The sequence below is a fragment of the Dioscorea cayenensis genome, chromosome 7 (genome assembly GCF_009730915.1).
Source record: "Dioscorea cayenensis subsp. rotundata cultivar TDr96_F1 chromosome 7, TDr96_F1_v2_PseudoChromosome.rev07_lg8_w22 25.fasta, whole genome shotgun sequence".
Taxonomy (NCBI): domain Eukaryota; kingdom Viridiplantae; phylum Streptophyta; class Magnoliopsida; order Dioscoreales; family Dioscoreaceae; genus Dioscorea; species Dioscorea cayenensis.
Window position 1 is genome coordinate 23625175 of NC_052477.1, and position 16084 is coordinate 23641258.

At 35.3% G+C, this 16084-nt stretch overlaps 2 protein-coding genes and 1 pseudogene across 2 annotated transcripts; all 3 read left to right on the forward strand.

Annotated features, from left to right (window-relative positions):
* Nucleotides 1-1962: 1962 nt before the first annotated feature.
* LOC120264825 (pentatricopeptide repeat-containing protein At1g80270, mitochondrial-like) lies at nucleotides 1963-5741 on the forward strand. Its single transcript, XM_039272682.1, is given in 4 exon segments — nucleotides 1963-2021; nucleotides 2538-3126; nucleotides 4338-4994; nucleotides 4997-5741. Coding segments are annotated over 4 exon segments (1875 nt in total). The 5' UTR covers nucleotides 1963-1986; the 3' UTR covers nucleotides 5591-5741.
* Nucleotides 5742-6742: 1001 nt separating this feature from the next.
* Nucleotides 6743-10735, forward strand: LOC120264826 (annotated as a pseudogene).
* A 1338-nt stretch (nucleotides 10736-12073) lies between these two features.
* On the forward strand, nucleotides 12074-15420 carry LOC120264481 (sulfoquinovosidase-like). The gene is given in 14 exon segments (XM_039272296.1): nucleotides 12074-12970; nucleotides 12972-13043; nucleotides 13046-13102; nucleotides 13104-13138; nucleotides 13213-13223; nucleotides 13226-13263; nucleotides 13265-13345; nucleotides 13411-13626; nucleotides 13703-13858; nucleotides 13952-14170; nucleotides 14173-14206; nucleotides 14272-14672; nucleotides 14768-14884; nucleotides 15002-15420. Coding segments are annotated over 14 exon segments (2649 nt in total). The 5' UTR covers nucleotides 12074-12121; the 3' UTR covers nucleotides 15365-15420.
* Nucleotides 15421-16084: the final 664 nt, after the last annotated feature.

Genomic DNA, 16084 nt, shown 5'->3' on the forward strand with positions numbered 1-16084 from the left:
CATAAAATTGTTTGTTATCTCTTACAGATAAGGAGTAAGGTCTTGCGAGGGTCAGCGTATCTTGGTCATTAAGTAGCTTGTATCTTCCTTTTGGGTTGTGGGTTTCTCTAGCACTTCTTGTTGTTGCAGTTGTTTATGTACTAAATATAAGCTTTGTATCCAAACCTTAAACTCTTTTGTTTGATGAGACCTTATTGTTTTGCTATCGATATATTCTATATATTTCTACTCTGTATAGATTGTGAGGCCTCACCGGGTTCCAACCTTGTGGCCGGGCATATAGTCGTTTAATTTGTTCACATCTTGGGCTAGCAACGTTGGGTTCAGGGCATGACAACTTATATTATATATATATATATATATACTAGTTCTTAATTTCCTAACAATGTTGTGTTCCTCCCCTTTATAAAAAACACAATAATTAAAAAAAAATTGTGAGTAATGATCTATTTTGGAAAATTACATACTAATTCACCCTACAAAACAATCTCATATGATTTATCTGGACAAAAAAAAATCTAATACATGCTATAATCATAATTTATAACTTTACCATTGGAGTAATAATGAAGCCGGCTTCATTTTTATTTCAACAAAAAAAATTTTCATTTTTTTAAAATATGTCATCAGTTTTAATTGTGTAGACAATGCGTTTAAGTCTGCTCCTCTTTAAAATAACTGATTTTGATGTAAAATATTATTTTTACAATTGAGATTAATTCCAATAAATATGTTTTTAATTATTCGAAATATATTTGATTAGATCTCAGTTAATTTGCAAATAAATCAACTAATTATGTTTGTAATAATAATTAATTACCATTGAAAATAAACTTAAAAAAAAATTAACGAAATAATTTTAAATTAGAAAAATTGTCAATATGTAACCAACGGGTTAATTACCATTGAAAATAAACTTAAAAATAATCTTCATTGTAACGCTTCAAATACTATATTTTTAAATACTTAAAATATTCGACGAGTTATACAAAACATATAAAAATCTTCATCCAATTAGTTAAAAAAAAACGAATTTATTAAAAACCGGCTGAAATTTTTTTCAATAATACTCAATTCCTATCCAACAAATAATTAACTGCAATGATATTTTAACTTAAATAGAATTATGAAAATATTTTATATTTATCACAATCAAAAATACAGTAGATATTATTAGGTTTTTTTCAAGTGGTATAAATGTAATAAAATCCACGAGTGAAATTATGGTGATCTCATCCAGGGGTGTAATCGATCGAGTTCGAGCCGAACAACAAGCTATTCTAGCTCGAGCTCGGTTGAAAACTTTGCTTGATACTCGGCTTGAACTCGATTGAGTTTTATTTTGTAGCTCGTGCTTGACTCGATACATAAACTCGCTACTCTAGCTCGCCTCAATTAAGCTCAATAAAGACTAATAAATTAATTTGATCATAGATAATTTTATACTCGAACTCGAATTCAAGCTCGAACTCAATTATATATATAAAACAAACTAAAATATAATATATATATATATATATATATATATACACACAAATACTACTACTCGATTAAACTCGCGAGCACTCGAGTTAAGTACTAAGATGCTCAAATTCAGTTCGCTCAACTACTCGAGCTCGAGCTCAAGCTTAATCCTAAGCTAGTCGAGTTCGAGCTTTCTCCAAATCAAATTTTAGTCAAGTATTAAGATGCTTGAATCATTTACACCCCTAATCTCATTTTAAGAAGGCCCGGAAAATAGATGGCCAAGACCGTCCATTGGGCCACGTAAGCTCTGGTCTCTCTCGGAATTTTTCTATTATGGACGGTATTTTTGGTCATATCACTATAGAAATCACCTAAAAACCAATAAAAATCTCGTAACTCTGTGAGGGTTTTTTTAGGGTTTAAGGCATCGTCTCCATCTCCGCCACCAATTCTGTCGATCTTTTGGGTTTAGGGTTTTTGGATCCTTCTGATTCTCTAGCAACGAACACCTTTGGTAGTATGTGGGCGCTTCGCAGGGCTGCGAATCCTTTGAGGTGTTCCTTTCCTTCCCATTTCCTCTTCATTATCCTTTTTGTTTTTAAAAAACTAGCGAAAAATGCTACTTTTTTTCTTCAAATGATTCAATTTGTCTCTATTCTTGTCCTTTTAATGCTCGTATCGCATTTGAATGATGTGTTTTGATGTACTTGTTCGATGGCTTCTTTGGATTTATGAGTTTAATTTTTTGTGAAATTTGCATTTTGTTTAGTGACTTGTCATTGTTGATTGCGGAGGGACTCTTTGCTATATGTGATCTTTTGTTCGTATGTTAAGCTTTGTTGCCAATTGTTGCTCGTGTTGTGCTTACTTGTTGTTTAGAATGTATCTCTTTGAATGATGTTCATGATGATATGCTTACATGAGCGCATTTTAAAATATATATATAAAAAAAAACTTAAGATATGTATCTGTCAGAGGCGTTGGTGTTGCTTATTGAGAATACCCATTAGTTGTGTAAATGCTTTGATTAATTTTAAGTCTTGCCAGAACATTTTGTGTTTCCACTGCAGGAATCAAGGCCACCGAATTGTGGCAGCGAGTGCCTGTTCTGCTAAGTCAGATATTTCTGGTGGTAACCCTGTTTCAAATGAGTGGAATTGTGAAAAAGATGGATGTAGTTCTGCAGGAAATATGTTTTTGAATTCAGTTTCACATGGAGTTTCTTTCACTAAAATGTCTATTTTGGGGACTAGAAGCCTTTCTTCTCATGCTGGAGCAAAGTCCAGTGACAGTGAGAATGACGTAGAGGAGGGGTTTTCTGATCTAGAATTAGCTCCAGAAACGGATAAAGTTGGTGACTCTTCGGATGACTTAGAGGATGGGCTTTCTGAAGATGAACTCTCTGTTGAAGGCAAAGATGAAGGTGCCGATCATGCACTTGGCTTACTGGATGCTGCAAAGGATACAAATGTTGAAAAGGCTTTGAACAAAAAGATTGGCACATCTCCACTCTTTAAGATTTTAATGGAGGCCCCTCGCCTATCTATAAATAGTGCTCTTGATAAGTGGGTAGAAGAAGGTAATGCATTAGGACGAAGTGAAATCTCAACAGTTATACTTAATCTTCGAAAATGGAAATTGTATGGGAAGGCCCTTCAGGTACTTATTCTTTGAACAGACAATACAGCATGAAGCATTTTCTTGATCTGACTGGTAATGTTGTTCAAATGGACCTTTGTTCATTCATGGCTTGTTTGTGATCATGGTTTTGATTTTCTCTATTTCCAGATTGCTTCTCCATGGTTATGCCTTCAATTCATCTCTGTTTGCAGCTGCATACTATGCAATTTACTTTATTGATTGCTGTTTTGATCAGACAACTCTATGAATTGCTCGTTACCTAAAATAAGGTTTTGATTATATTTTGCTTCCCAACTTCATCAACAATTCTATGCCAAAGTTTTGTCAGAGTTTGTGTTCTGTGAAGCTAGGAAAGAAGCTCCTTATAATTAACCTTGTAGGTTGTTTATTCCAGTTACTATATTCATCCAATAATTTAGTTGTGCATAAAATAAGTGTGATTTCAACCCTTATTATTTGGCAATTAACTTGGCAATATCTGAATCCTCTAATGTTATTTGTGCTTCTTAATTGCAAACTTTGGTCTGTCGGACTTGAACTATAATTTGATGAAGTCTTAAAATATTAATTTATTTGAAAGTTTATCTCTATGAGATTCATAATTTTATGAAAAACTTATGCAGTGCATAACCTTTTGTTTCTATTCTTTTTCTTGGATATGTATAGCTGTGCCAACAATATAGAAATTATAATGTTCAAAACGTGTGTTTCATTGCCTTTGGCATTATAGAAATTATAATTTGAATTTACCATGTTGTGTGATGAAATCCTGATTTTTGTGCAAGTCTTACACATGCAACTATAAATATTTGATTAATCCTTCTTCAGGTGTTTAATTTAATGTAGGCTTATTTTGTTTTATGAGCATTTGGCCTCTTTGGTTGCTTGTACTCATGGACTTGAATTTTTGTGTAAAAAGATTTGTGTAAATATTGTTATAATATCTCAGTTTTTTTGCTGGCCAAAGTCTAGCCCAATCTTTGTGCCTATTGCTTAGATCTGGAATGCCCTTTTTACCTGCATGACACTTTAGTAAAGGAAACCCTCCTATTCATGATGGTACTATTCAACATGAAAAAATTACTTTACAGTTTCTTCCCGTAGTTTTATTGCCTTTATTTTTAATTTTACCATTTTTAAACGTTAAATTTAAGGTACTGGTTTGTGTTTACCAAGTCCCACACACATGGTTTCTTTGCACTTAAAGAATGATTTTCATAATTATGCAGTTTGCGGAGTGGTTGGAAACAAACAAACGTCTAGACTTCACAGAGCGTGATTACGCTTCTTATGTTGATTTAATTGCTAAAGTACATGGAATTCAGAGGGCTGAAAAGTACATTGAGAAAATTCCAAAATCCTTGAGTGGCGAAGTGATCTACAGAACTCTCCTAGCAAACTGTGTCGCTGCAGGCAATATCAAAAAATCAGAGGAAGTGTTCAACAAAATTCGGGATCTCGGCTTCCCCATCACAACCTTCGCTATCAACCAACTATTACTGCTTTATAAGAGGGTTGACCGAAAGAAAATAGCTGATGTCCTCGTGCTGATGGAAAAGGAAAATGTCAAGCCATCCCTTTTCACATATTGGCTCTTGATAGACACTAAAGGTCGTGCAAATGATATCTCAGGAATGGAGCAGGTTGTAGAGAAAATGAAGGCAGATGGCATGGAACCTGATCTGAACATCCAAGCTATGCTGGCAAAGCACTACATCTTTGGAGGTCTCAAAGAGAAAGCAGAATCCATGCTGAAGCAGATGGAAGGGGATGACATTAAGGAAAATCGATATGCTTGCAAGTCTCTTCTTCGTCTATATGCAGATCTAGGCAAGGCTGAAGATGTAGAGAGGGTCTGGAAGGTGTGTCAAACTCATCCCTCGTTTAGAGCGAGTGCTTAGCTGCGATTGATGCATGGGGCAAACTAGACAATGTAGAGAATGCAGAGAAAGTCTTCGAGGACTTGATGAGGACTTGGAAGAGGAGGCCATCTTCAAAATACTACAATGCATTGCTAAAGGTTTACGCAAACCACAAGCTTCTATCAAAGGGAAAGGAATTAGCAAAGAGAATGTCTGATAACGGGTGCCGTATCGGCCCATTGACATGGGATGCACTTGTCAAGCTCTATGTGGAGTCTGGGGAGGTCGAGAAAGCAGACTCGATATTACAGAAAGCTGCTCAGCAGAACCAGATCAAGCCATTGTACAGCTCATACTTGACTGTTTTGGATCAGTATGCAAAGAGAGGTGACGTCCATAATGCGGAAAAGATCTTTCACAGGTTGAAGCAGATAGGGTATGCTGGGAGGATGAGACAGTATCAGGCATTGCTCCAGGCCTACATCAATGCCAAAACTCCGGCCTATGGCTTTAGGGACAGGATGAAAGCTGATAACATGTTTCCAAACAAGCCAGTGGCTGCACAACTAGCAGCTGTTGACGCGTTTAGGAAGACACAAATCTCAGAGTTGCTTGATTGAAGGTGAGTTGAATACACTCCTGGCTACAAGGGGCTTGATACCTAAAGTTATATTTCAAGGTATGCAGATAAGCTCAAAGGGGCTCAAGGAATTTGGTGATTTCTTAATGGAGTCATTATGCTAAGCTTGAGGCATAGTTTATCTAGTAGTTAATTTTTGTCTCACTTTTTATTTCCCATTGAGACGCTGCTTATGAACCTTTTTGTGTAACTTTTTATTACCAATGTTTTTAATAATCGGACTAGTTATCAACCCGGTTAGGCAACCGGTTGAATCAGTAATTTTTCAAATAAATAAATATTTAAAAATTGAAAAGCATTAAAAAAATATTACATATTGCAAAGTTATATTATTTTTTATGAGATCACAAAGTGTCAACTTTACATAAAAACAATCATATAATAAATATTCAAAAATAAATAATTAAATAAAATATAAGTATATAATAACAATAATAGAAATAAAGTAAAAATATAAGTATGTAATATCTTGATTTTTTTGTTTTTGAAACGAAGTTTAACTTTAAAAATTTTTTAAAAAAATAAAAATTGGGTGATCTGAGTCCCAAACGGGTTCCATAGGTTGAATCGGTTGAACGATCGATCAGGTTATTTGGTGTTTTATATGACTAATCGGATCAGTTTACTAACTGGTTTCCGGTTGAACTGGTCAGTCTGATTCGTTTTTTACAACATTGCTTATTACTGATTAATTTTTACTGTGCTTTTTGTTGGAAAATGTTTATGTGAATATTTATGTGTCATTAGGCAGATTTTAACAACGGATTTGAGCTCTTTATTAAAAAATGGCTGAAATATTTTTCCATAATACTTAATTCGTATCCGACAAATAATTAACTGAAATGATATTTAAGTTAAACAGAATTATGAAAATATTTTGTATTTAACACAATTAAAATACAGAGAGATTGTTGGGTTTTTCAAGGGTATAAACGTAATAAACATCCACAGTGAAATTATAGTGATCTCACCCCAGGAAGGCCCATGGATAATACATGGCCCAGGACTGTCCATTGGGCCACGTAAGTTCTGGACTCTTATGGAATTTTTCTATTAGGGAGGGTATTTTCGTCAAATCCCTTTACAAATTCCACACTCGTATCCTCTTCGGCTCTTCCCGGCATAAAATCAATAGTCTCTTTGTTTTGTGAGGGTTTTTAGGGTTTAAGCCATCGTCTCCATCTCCGCCCCCAATTCCGTTGATATTTGGGTTTAGGGTTTTTGGATCCTCTGATTCTCTAGCAACGAACAGCTTTGGTAGTATGTGGGCGCTTCGCAGGGCTGCGAATCCTTTGAGGTGTTGTCTTCCTTCCCATTTCCTCTTCATTACCCTTTTTTTATTTTTCTCAAAAACTAGCGAAAAAAATGCTACTTTTTCTTCAAATGATTAAATTTTTCTCTGTTATTGTCCTTTTAATCCTCGTATCGCATTTGATTGATGTGTTTTGATGTACTTGTTCGATGGCTTCTTTGGATTTATGAGTTTAATTTTTTGTGAAGTTTGTATTTTGTTTAGTGGCTTATCATTGTTGATTGCGGAGGGACTCTTTGCTATATGTGCTCTTATGCTCAGTCTTTGTGGCCAATTGTTGCTAGTGTTGTGCTTACCTATTGTTTTAGAATGTATCTCTTTGAATGATGTTCATGATGATATGCTTACATGAGCGCATTTAAAAAAAAAAAAAGTAAGATATGCATCTGTCAGAGGTGTTGGTGTTGCTTATTGAGAATACCCATTAGTTGTGTAAATGCTTTGATTAATTTTAAGTCTTGCCAAAACATTTTGTGTTTCCACTGCAGGAATCAAAGCCACCGAATTGTGGCAGCGAGTGCCTGTTCTGCTAAGTCAGATATTTCTGGTGGTAACCCTGTTTCAAATGAGTGGAATTGTGAAAAAGATGGATGTAGTTCTGCAGGAAATATTTTTTTGAATTCAGTTTCACATGGAGTTTCTTTCACTAAAATGTTTATTTTGGGGACTAGAACCCTTTCTTCTCATGCTGGAGCAAAGTCCAGTGACAGTGAGAATGACGTAGAGGATGGGTTTTCTGATCTAGAAGTATCTCCAGAAACAAATAAAGTTGGTGACACTTCGGACGACTTAGAAGATGGGCTTTCTGAAGATGATCTCTCTGTGGAAGGCAAAGATGAAGATGCTGATCATGCAGTTGGCTTACTGGATGCTGCAAAGGATACAAATGTGAACAAAAAGATTGCCACATCTCCACTCTTCAAGATTTTAATGGAGGCTCCTCGCCTATCTATAAATAGTGCTCTTGATAAGTGGGTAGAAGAAGGTAATGCATTAGGACGAAATGAAATCTCAACAGTCACAATTAATCTTCGAAAATGGAAATTTTATGGGAAGGCCCTTCAGGTACTTATTCTTTGAACAGACAATACAGCATCAAGCATTTTATTGATCTGACTAGTAATGTTGTTCTAATGGACCTCTGTTCATTCATGACTTGTTTGTGATCATGGTTTTTACTTTCTCTATTTCCATATTGCTTCTCCTTGGTTATGCCTTCAATTCATCTCTGTGTGCAGCTGCATACTGTGCAATTTACTTTATTGATTACTATTGTGATCAGACAACTCTATGAATTGGTCGTTACCTAGAATAAGGTTTTGATTATATCTTGCTTCCCAACTTCATCAACAATTCTATGTCAGAGTTTGTGTTCTGTGAAGCTAGGAAAGAAGCTCCTTATAATTAACCTTGTAGGTTGTTTATTCCAGTTACTATATTCATCCAATAGTTTAGTTGTGCATAAAATAAGTGTGATTTCAACCCTTATTATTTGGCAATTAACTTGTCAATATCTGAATACTCTAATGTTATTTGTGCTTCTTAATTGCAAACTGTGGTCTGTCGGACTTGAACTATAATTTTAAGAAGTCTTAAAATATTAATTTATTTGAAAGTTTATCTCTATGAGATTCATAATTTTATAAAAAACTTATGCCGTGCATAACTTTTTGTTTCTATTCTTTACTTGGATATGTGTAGCTGCGCTGACAATATAGAAATTATAAGGTTCGAAACATGTGGTTCATTGCCTTTGGAATGACGCATAATTTTGTTTTAGGATTTTAATAAATTTGAATTTACCATGTTGTGCGATGAAATCCTGATTTTTTTATGTTTATTGCAAGTCTTACATATGCAACTATAAATATTTGATTAATCCTTCTTCAGGTGTTTAATTTAATGTAGGCTCATCTTGTTTTATGAGCATTTGGGCTCTTTGGTTGCTTGTACTCACGGACTTGGATTTTGTGTAAAAGATTTGTGTAAATATTGTTATAATATCTCAGTTTTTTTGCTGGCCAAAGTCTAGCCCAATCTTCGTGCCTATTGCTTAGATCTGGAATGCCCTTTTTACCTGCATGACACTTTGGTAAAGGAAACCCTACTATTCATGATGGTACTATTCAACATGAAAAAATTACTTTACAGTTTCTTCCTGTAGTTTTATTGCCTTTTATTTTTTTAATTTTTACCATTTTAAACGTTAAATTTAAGGTACTGGTTTGTGTTTACCAAGTCCCACACACATGGTTTCTTTTGCACTTAAAGAATGATTTTTCATAATTATGCAGTTTTGACGGAGTGGTTGGAAACAAACAAAGCGTCTAGACTTTACAGAGCGTGATTACGCTTCTTATGTTGATTTAATTGCTAAAAGTACATGGAATTCAGAGGGCTGAAAAAGTACATTGAGAAAAATTCCAAAATCCTTGAGGGGTAAGTGATCTACAGAACTCTCCTAGCAAACTGTGTCGCTGCAGGCAATTTTAAAAAAATCAGAGGAAGTGTTCCACAAAATTGGGATCTCGGCTTCCCCATCACAACCTTTGCTATCAACCAACTATTACTGCTTTATAAGAGGGTTGACCGAAAGAAAATAGCTGATGTCCTCGTGCTGATGGAAAAGGAAAATGTCAAGCCATCCCTTTTCACATATTGGCTCTTGATAGACACTAAAGGACGTGCAAATGATATCCCAGGAATGGAGCAGGTTGTAGGGAAAATGAAGGCAGAGGGCATGGAACCTGATCTGAATATCCAAGCTATGCTGGCAAAGCACTACATCTTTGGAGGTCTCAAAGAGAAAGCAGAATCCGTGCTAAAGGAGATGGAAGGGGATGACATTATGGAAAATCGATACGCTTGCAAGTCTCTTCTTCCTCTATATGCCGCTCTAGGCAAGGCTGAAGATGTAGAGAGGGTCTGGAAGGTGTGTCAAACTCATCCTCGTTTAGAGCGAGTGCTTAGCTGCAATTGATGCATGGGGCAAATTAGACAATGTAGAGAATGCAGAGAAAGTTTTTTTGAGGACCTGATGAGGACTTGGAAGAGGCCATCTTCAAAAATACTACAATGCATTGCTAAAGGTTTACATGCAAAACCACAAGCTTCTATCAAAGGGAAAGGAATTAGCAAAGAGAATGTCTGATAACGGGTGCCGTATCGGCCCATTGACATGGGATGCACTTGTCAAGCTCTACGTGGAGTCTGGGGAGGTCGAGAAAGCAGACTCGATATTACAGAAAGCTTCTCAGCAGAACCAGATCAAGCCATTGTACAGCTCATACTTGACTGTTTTGGATCAGTATGCAAAGAGAGGTGACGTCCATAATGCGGAAAAGATCTTTCACAGGTTGAAGCAGATAGGGTATGCTGGGAGGATGAGACAGTATCAGGCATTGCTCCAGGCCTACATCAATGCCAAAACTCCGGCCTATGGCTTTAGGGACAGGATGAAAGCTGATAATATGTTTCCAAACAAGCCAGTGGCTGCACAACTAGCAGCTGTTGACGCGTTTAGGAAGACACAAATCTCAGAGTTGCTTGATTGAAGGTGAGTTGAATACACTCCTGGCTACAAGGGGCTTGATACCTAAAGTTATATTTCAAGGTATGCAGATAAGCTCAAAGGGGCTCAAGGAATTTGGTGATTTCTGAATGGAGTCATTATGCTAAGCTTAAGACATAGGTTTATCTAGTAGTTAATATATTGGTTTCACTTTTATTTCCCATTTAGACGCGGCTTAAGAACCTTGTTTGTGCAACTTATTACTGATTAATTTTAGCTGGTACCTGTGCTTTTGTCAGAAATATGTGTTGCTATTTATGATTCATCAGCCAGATATTAACAAGGTATTTTAGTTCTGTTGTTTTTTTTTTTGTTGCAGATGTATCATTAGATACATTACAGGGTAATGCATGCATCATTTCGGTTTTATTAGTTCCGGTTAGAATTTTTTTTTAAATTACAGTCCAATATATATATATATATCTGGTATTTAGGCTTAAATCTGTTGGTTATTTTTAATTTTTAGGAGGTTGCTGGATTTGTGCTAAGAAAGAAAAGCCAATTACAAAACTTTGATTTAGTAAATATTAATTAAAAGCGATATTTTAAGATTGAAAAGTAATTTTTACATGAATGATAGTTGTTTATTGATTTTAATATTTTAAAATTACTTATTAAATATATTTATTTAAATAATTAAATAATAAAAGAATAAAGGGGCAAATTTAGGTGTTCCATTTGAGAGTTTGGGTTACTCTCTATTGACCAACCCATAGTGCATGGGAAGATAAACTACAAATCCAAGCTTGAACAAGTTACAAGGCACACTGGTGATGCTTTTTTTTCCGAAGATGGCTTGTGTTTTAGACCAACTATTAAGACAACATTGAACATTCATGGTTACACACTTGATAAAATTTAATGCTCCTTAGATTGTTTTCAAGTTGTATAAAGCTTTTCTTTTCATCAAATCATTCTTTTATTTATTTATTTATTTATTTATTTTTGACAATGTGGGCACTCTATCAACATAATGTCAAAAAAATTTAAAAACAACCTTAAACATAAAACATTATTAATACTGTAACAACAGTTACTCTTTAACTCATGCTAAGTGGGGTTTATAATAAATAGCTTTTTCCCATATGACTCTTACAAATCATAGCATGTGTGTTTTGATTTTTCTTTGCAAATGGCCCTCAATGAACATGGTCACACTTACAACCAAATGCGTCCACCTAATTTTGAAAAAACTAGAGAGTACCAATTCCTACATATAAAATGCATCAACCCATGAACATGACCAAATTCATCTCAATATATATATATATATATATAATTTCATTTTTCCAATGATACATGCAAAACAAAAACTCATTCAATTCATAGCAACTCAAAAACTCATATCTGTTGACAAATGCATGTTGCCATTATCTTGTGCAACATACATCAACTTTGATAAATTTTTTTTTATACTATTAATTAAACAAATGCAATTATACAGTAAGGATAACTCTCAATAAAAAAAAAAACATTTTTTGATTCTGTGGGCCATTTGTATTACTGTGAATCTCATTTCTATAAATAAGGACAGTTGGCCAAGTTCCCTTGAATCTCTAAGAAAAAGAAAGAAAGGAAAAAATAATTTTTTTTTTTTAAAAAAACTCTTTCTTTTTTACTTGTGAAACATGCAACCTCTCAAGATCTTCAAGAAACATCACAAGCACATCAACAACCCTTTTCCTTCTCAACCAAAAACTCTACCTTTCATCCATGGATCCCTGTCCTTCAATCCAGGCAAAGTCCCCCAACACTATACCTTCCAAGTTGGTGATGATTTCCTGGTGAATTGGAGCTCTGGCAATGGTGGTTGGCTCTATATATCTCACCTTTCTCAGCCTAAGAGAAGCTTGTGGTCTACCATCCCTGGTCAGGCCTTCATCTCAGCTGCAGCTGCTCAGACTGAAGTGGAGGAGAGCAGAGGTTCCTTTGCCATACATGATGGTGATGTTTCCTTTGTCTCAAATCATCAGTCTATTGATGAAATCAGAGTTTTGTATCAATCTGATATTGAGAAGAAATCAAAGGATCCTGATTTTTTGCATGGTTACTTCAAAGTAAATGATTCTTTTGAGGGGATAAAGTTCCCTGTTTTGATTATAACTGGATGGGTTTTCAGTAAGAGAAAGAAGGAGAAGAGAATTTATAGTAGTTTTTATTCAGGGGCAAGTAAAAGTTTATGTTTTGGCAGTCAGAGCAGCAGGAGGAAACCTTCATGTGCTGCAAGGTATTGGTTTTTTCTTGATCAAAAGAACAAGAGTCAGATTGGTTTCAAGGTGAAATTTGGGGATTTATGTCAGCAGTGGAGCCCAAAAGGTTTTCCCAAATCCTCAAAAAGTTTTCCCAAGTGGAAACTGGTGAGATACAGGCGGCAAAAGTTGATTGTTAATTTCTCAAGGAGAAGAGGATTCCTTCCTCTTTCTTCAGAGGAAGAGGAAGAACAAAAGGTTGAGTTGTTTAGAGGATTCAATAGGGTTTTTCATCACATATTCTAGTGAGAATGATGAGAGGTTTTATGGATTTGGAGAGCAGTTCTCACATATGGAGTTTAAAAGGGAAAAAGGGTGCCAATACTTGTGCAAGAACAAGGTATTGGAAGAGGAGACCAGCCCTATCACATTTGCATCCAATTTAGTGAGTTACAGGTAATGTGATTGATACACTGCCAATTCAGAATTGTTTGGAAGATTGTTTCAATTTGGTTGTGTTGTTTTTGCAGGTCTGGTGGTGACTGAGTACTACTTACGCTCCTTCTCCAATTTACATGACCCTCAAAAATGCGGTCTCTTTATCTTGAAGGATACTGTTATTCTGTTTTTGATTTAACAAAACGTGATAGAGTTCAAATTCAGGTAAGAATGTTGTTGTTCAAATTCATTTTATGTAATCATTGTTAAGAACAATGTTTTGGTTGTAGATATATGAAGGTTCAGCAGAAGGAAGGATACTGAATGGAACTTCACCTGTTGCACTCATTGAAAGTTTTACGGAGATCATAGGGAGACCTCCTGTGCTTCCAGAATGGATTGTTTCTGGTGCCGTTGTAGGAATGCAGGGAGGTACTGAAGCTGTTCGCCGAGTTTGGGATCAGTTACAAGAGCATGATGTTCCTATTTCTGCATTTTGGTTGCAGGTGACTAATTACCGTGCATATTAGTGTCTGGTGTTCTGCTGTGAAAATTTCATGAAGCTTGGAAATTTAATTGCAGGATTGGGTTGGTCAAAGAGAAACGTTAATTGGTTCACAGTTATGGTGGAATTGGGAAGTAGATAAGAATCGGTATCCGGGATGGAAACAATTAGTCCATGATCTTAGAGCTTGTAACATACAAGTTATGACATATTGCAATCCTTGCCTTGTCCCGGTACACGAATTCCTCCTAAAACATGTAAATTTATTAGCTTATACAAACTTGATTTTACTTGCAACTAATTATCACATTCACATTTACTTGCAGACTGATCAAAAGATGAATCGAGAAAGGGACTTGTTTGAAGAGGCAAAGAACTTGGGCATACTAGTGAAAGACAACAATGGGGATACGTACATGATCCCAAATACAACTTTTGATGTAGGAATGTTGGATTTTACACACCCTAGAACCGGTGATTGGTTTAAGAAGATATTGCATGAAATGGTGGATTCTGGTGTAAGAGGCTGGATGGCGGATTTTTGGTGAAGGATTGCCCTTGGGACGCTAATACCTACTCAGGTTCATATGCTAAACCCTTTACCCTTCCAATTCAATTAAGCATGGATATTAACGCTATTTTATAGGCGAGGACGCAATTGCAGCACATAACCGATATCCAGAATTATGGGCCAAGATCAACAGGGAATTTGTAGATGAATGGAAATCTAATTGTAATGGAAATAAGAAAGATGATTCAAATGAAAGTTTGGTCTTCTTCATGAGGGCTGGTTTCCGAGGAAGCTTCAAATGGTCAATGTTGTTTTGGGAAGGTGATCAAATGGTAAGTTGGCAGAAAAATGACGGAATTAAGAGCAGTGTCATTGGCTTGCTCAGTAGTGGTCTCTCTGGCTTTGCCTTGAATCACAGTGATATTGGCGGTTATTGTTCGGTAAACATGCCTTTCATTAGATATTACCGGACTGAAGAGCTTCTCATGCGGTGGATGGAACTAAATGCATTCAGCAGTGTATTTCGGACACACGAAGTAAGCAAATGAGTGATATCATGCTACAACTGATGAATACAGAATGTCTCATATTTCAAATATAAACTTGATCTTTTGTTTTATGAATGTATCAGGGAAACATTCCATCATCCAACTGCCAATTCTACTCAAACAGAAACACATTAGCTCAATTTGCGCGGTTTGCAAAGGTATTCAAAGCCTGGAAATTCTACAGACTCAAACTTGTGAAGGTAAGTTATAAAAACAAACAATGGACTATAGTTTGGGGATACATAGCACTATATTATTCACCTTCTAGCTGGACTAACGAACGCCGAAAAACATCTCCTTGTTTTGTGTTCTGACAGGAAGCAGCCGAGAAAGGATTGCCTGTTGTGAGGCATTTATTCCTACATTACCCAAATGATGAACATGTTCATAGCTTGAGTTATCAGCAATTTTTGGTTGGAAGTGAGTTTTTGGTGGTGCCTGTGCTTGATAGAGGCATGAAGGAAGTTAAGGCTTATTTTCCAATTTCAGGAGGAGATCTTTGGCAACATGTTTGGACAGGGAGAGTTTATAGAAAACCATTGGATTATTCAGAGAAAAATCAACAAGGATTTGAAGCTTGGGTTGATGCTCCAATTGGCTACCCTGCTGTGTTTGTGAAATTTGGTTCCTCAATTGGTGAAACATTCCTGAGGAATTTGAGAGATCTTAATATTTATTAGATTAAGAGGTTGACATCATTGTATTTGTAATCTGTTCATTAAAAAAAAATTTCCATTCTTTGTATTGATTGATGATTGTTGCAAATCAAATCAATAAAAGAAATATGTTTTCTTTCTAGAATGCCACGTGAGTTTTGTATGAACTAAGTTAGTCATCAGAGTTTGAAAATAGTTTGCAACATGCGATTATTTTAGAAGCAGGGTGCCTTTATTTTCATGCCCTTGTGATTCACATTATTTCTTATTTCCCCCTTATGGTGGTTTTATTTTTCACTCATAAATTCATAATTGGGCAATTTAATTGCTTTTCTTAAAGATGTTGACAAGCAACACGGTCAATCTCAATTTATGAATGAGGAAGGAAATAAAATACTCCTATTTTTTAGTTGTTTTAGTTTCTATTTTGGACTTGTTTTTTCTATCTCAATATTTTTTTAATTTTATGTCTTATATTTTGTAATAACCAATATTTTTAAAACCAGATTGGAGAGTAAATCGGTATCATATTTGAGTCACGGGTCAATTGGTCAAAAAAATGATATCATATATATGAGAATAATAACATATGTTAACAAAAAATGCAGTCTAGAATTTTTGCAACACAAACTAACAAAAGCATAACATATTTATTTAACCGAATTTTGATTTTAAAAAGTGTTTCATAACAAAAGCATAACACAATATAACAACAGCTACATAACAATAACATAACCAAATATA